Below are 3,658 nucleotides of genomic sequence, written 5' to 3' on the forward strand. Positions count from 1 at the left end.
TGATCCAGACAAAAATGCTAGGCGTTTCTCAGCCCCTCCTCTACATTGACAATACAGGGCATAGAGTATAAATCTAGCCAGTGTTCTTCCACTAACTGTACATGAGGGGAAAATCCTTTTCCCCAATCTGGCTGTCAACTCTGTATTTTATGAAAAACCTTTTGATAGTTGTCAATGTATAGAGCAAAAAATGACATTTCATTTGTATTTCCTCAATTATTAGTAAGGTTGAGCATATTTTCATTTCTTGATTAACCGTATATATACATATGTATGATGACACACATACAGTACCAGGGTTGGCAAAAGTAGGTTTACAGTTCTGAGTAAGTGAAATATGGAGTTTATTAATTATTGTTATTATTTTGTATCCTTACTTATGATTTATCTTTAAGGTAATGATGGCTGGTAATTTAACCTACTTTTGCCCACCTTTGCATATTTATACATCTGAGATACTGTACTAATCCTTTGTCTATCATATGTTGCCAGTATTTTCCTCATAGGATATAGTTTGCCTTTTAACTTAGAACAAGCATTTTTCAACCCTTAAAAATAAAGTTGATGACATGCTGACTTATTTAAAGAAAGTAGATAAGATTAAATAAAGTTTATTCAAAATAAATATAATACATATAAGTTGCATTAAGAATACTGTGTACTGTCTAAAGTAACTGTTTCCATCTGGATAAACTGAAGACATCTGGCATTGTTTATTGTACTGGTCAATAATTGGAGAAACATTTGGCCTTTTTACATTTTTGAAGGTTTACTTGACTATAAGTCATGCTAAAGTTCAAATTCATCTAAAGAGCATACATTTATTGAAACTGAAGGCCTTTTGTGTGTCTGTGTCTCTGTGTGGAACATCATTTATGCCAAGACAACTAAGACTTATAGATAAAGTCCTGGAGAAACATTTACTTACTTTCCCAAAAGGGGACTGAGTTCTTTTAAATCTTCCAATGATGGCTTTTGTTCCAGAAGTTTCTTAAACAAAGCCAGTGGGAAAGGAATATCCGCAACATTTAAATGGTACAGGGAGAGTCCACACAGCCTCCCAAAGAGGAAATATCTCTTCTTCTCAATTTTAGGCTAGAAATGAAGAAGAGAAAAAACACACACACCCAGCCATAATGTATTATAAATAATCAACAATCACTGGGAAATTAGATTAGCAAAAAAATAAAATTTGAGGTTCTTACTCTGGCTATATTACAGTTCAAAATTCTTCCATAAGTTAAAATACAAATTAAGAGTTCACAAGATTAAGTAAATGAATGTACTTTTTGTTCGTAACAGCATATTCAGAATATTAAAAATGCTAAGGTAGCCTTATAAACTAAGGTTTTCAATGTTTAATTTTACAATATTTGCCTTCAAAATCATGTAGTAAAACAACACTGTGGAAGAAAGGGTGAACTTTATCTACACTTTGAGCAGGCATCAGGCATGCCAGGTGTGTGTCAGACGAGTGGTGTCCCTTTGGCGGAATAACTCTCAACCACGGTGTCCTTACAGGGACCAGCATATGGGTCAGGGAAGGTGAGTGGAAGGAAGGAAAGCGTCCTGATGGCATTGGCTTCACTCTCCTCTCTGTACTGGCCACATCTTGCCAGACTATCACTACAGCCCAACCAAGAGATCACAAACCTGCTAATCTTTTAAGATTTCTATTCCAGCAACAGCCTTGCTGTTAGTAGCTGCATGACTCTGGGCCACCATCTACTTGTCCAATTTCTTCTTAGAGTAATTGTGAGGATAAATGTTAAAGTCTTTGATTTTGAAAATGAGTTAAAAATACAAGTATACTCCAAAGGTGGCCTCCTCTAACCTGTTCAGTTTTTATTTCCTGTATCTGTAATGGGTCCCCTTGTCCTAGCTGATTTAGTCTCTTCACTGAGCCATACATGAATCAGACTTTTGTTTGTTTTCTATCCAGCAGTATAACACAATGCTTAAGGGTAAGGGGTTCGGCCTGGCTGGTGTTGCTCAGTGGTTGAGTGTCCACCTATGAACCAGAAGGTCATAGTTTGATTCCCTATCAGAGCATTAAAGAAAAAAATTAATACTTGTCCTCCCCACCTTCTAAGTTCTTCTGGCTGGTTTAACCTTTAAATTAACAGAGACACATTAACAGGAGAAAATCAAAGTTTAATACATGCGCATGGGGAATTCACATAGGCATGAAAATTCCAAAGACAGTGAGGCAACACTGGGTATATAAGACATTTTTGGACAAAGGTTAAAGGGAGAGATCAACCTCAGGGCTCCACTTTTCCATTACCCTTTCTCCAATTGCTTCAGTTCCCCTTGATTGCTTTCTTTCTAATAAAGAACCCCTAAAATTTGGACAGTGCCCTAAAGTTTTCCTGGTGCTTTCACACTTGGATATATGCCTTGTCTTGTTTTATTCTCACAACAGTCCTGTAAAGCAGGCAGAGCAGAAATTACGGCAGCCATTTTATAAGCGAGGAAACGGAAAACTCAGAAAAGCTAAAAGACTCAGCCACCATCACTCGAGATTACAAATCTGGGCTTTCAATTCTACATCAGTGTATCCTTCCCAAACTTCCGTGCTCAACAAATATTACACATAAAGTCAGCAATCCAAAATTTAGGAACAATTGCTAAAGTTCATGGTGTTTTAGTCTTATCACTCTATCTACAAATACCAAAAGAGGAAAAGGATTGTGTTGTATACTAATTTGAATCACTGACAATATTTAATACAATATGGAGTCTCACGAAATAGTCAATAAATGCTTGTTGTTTGACCCATAAAAATCCTACCATTTGTACACCTTAGCCATTTCTATTTTCTAGAAGTTCATTCTTTCTCAAAAAGCAGATCACTTCTCAGTACTTTTGCACACCCACTCATCTTTCTCTTCCTTTTCCCTGTCCCCTGGGTCCCAAATTTCTACTGTGGAAAGAACACTTGGAAATTTATCAGAAAAGGGATCCTACATTGAGGCTCAACATGATTCTTTTTAGAATTATTTTCTCTGTGTTTCTAACAGAGAAATGAAGACAAGTTTTTTGTTTTTTAAGAAATGTTTACATTTTGAGGATCCTTGTAAAAGTATAATCATTGCAGAAATGAACTGCCTTATTAGAATTAGCAATTATCTCTAGGATTATATTAATAATTTCTCTTCTTATAGAAATATTCTAGATTACCGCATCTCAAAATCTAGGAAATTACACAAATATGCATCAGAAGTGAGTAGATAAACAATATGTAGTACATCCATACAATGGAATACTACTCAACAAAAGAGAATGAGGTTTGGTAACATTCAACAACATGCATGACTCTCAACATAATTATGCTGAGTGAAAGAGGATAGACACCAAGGCTACTTATGATTCCATTTATGTAAAATGTTAGGAAATTCAAAGTATCTATAGTGACAGTTGTTGCCTGGGCATGGGAAAGGGGGCACCGAGGCACAGCAGCTGGGGAGGAGTAGCGTTAGAAAGGGATACGAGAAAACTTCGGGGGATGATGTGTAGGTTCATTATCTTTTTAAAAATATATACTTTTATTGATTTCAGAGAGGGAGAGGGAGAGAGAAATAGAAACATCAATGATGAGAGAGAATCACTGATCTGCTGCCTCCCGCACCCCCCACAATGGGGATCGAGTTTGCAA

General features: G+C 36.3%; 1 protein-coding gene across 1 annotated transcript in view; it reads right to left on the minus strand.

Moving 5' to 3' along the window:
• Positions 1 to 3,658, minus strand: part of LOC102766157 (probable E3 ubiquitin-protein ligase HERC6) — a 100,989-nt gene that overhangs the window by 6,006 nt on the left and 91,325 nt on the right. Inside the window, exons 22-23 of the mRNA XM_015561521.1 lie at positions 929 to 1,097; positions 295 to 322 (exon numbers count right to left, since the gene is read on the minus strand). Of these exons, the coding sequence (XP_015417007.1) occupies positions 295 to 322; positions 929 to 1,097 (197 nt within the window). The remainder of the gene's footprint in view (positions 1 to 294; positions 323 to 928; positions 1,098 to 3,658) is intronic.

Source organism: Myotis davidii, unplaced genomic scaffold (assembly GCF_000327345.1).
Source record: "Myotis davidii unplaced genomic scaffold, ASM32734v1 scaffold356, whole genome shotgun sequence".
In the NCBI taxonomy this organism is placed as follows: domain Eukaryota; kingdom Metazoa; phylum Chordata; class Mammalia; order Chiroptera; family Vespertilionidae; genus Myotis; species Myotis davidii.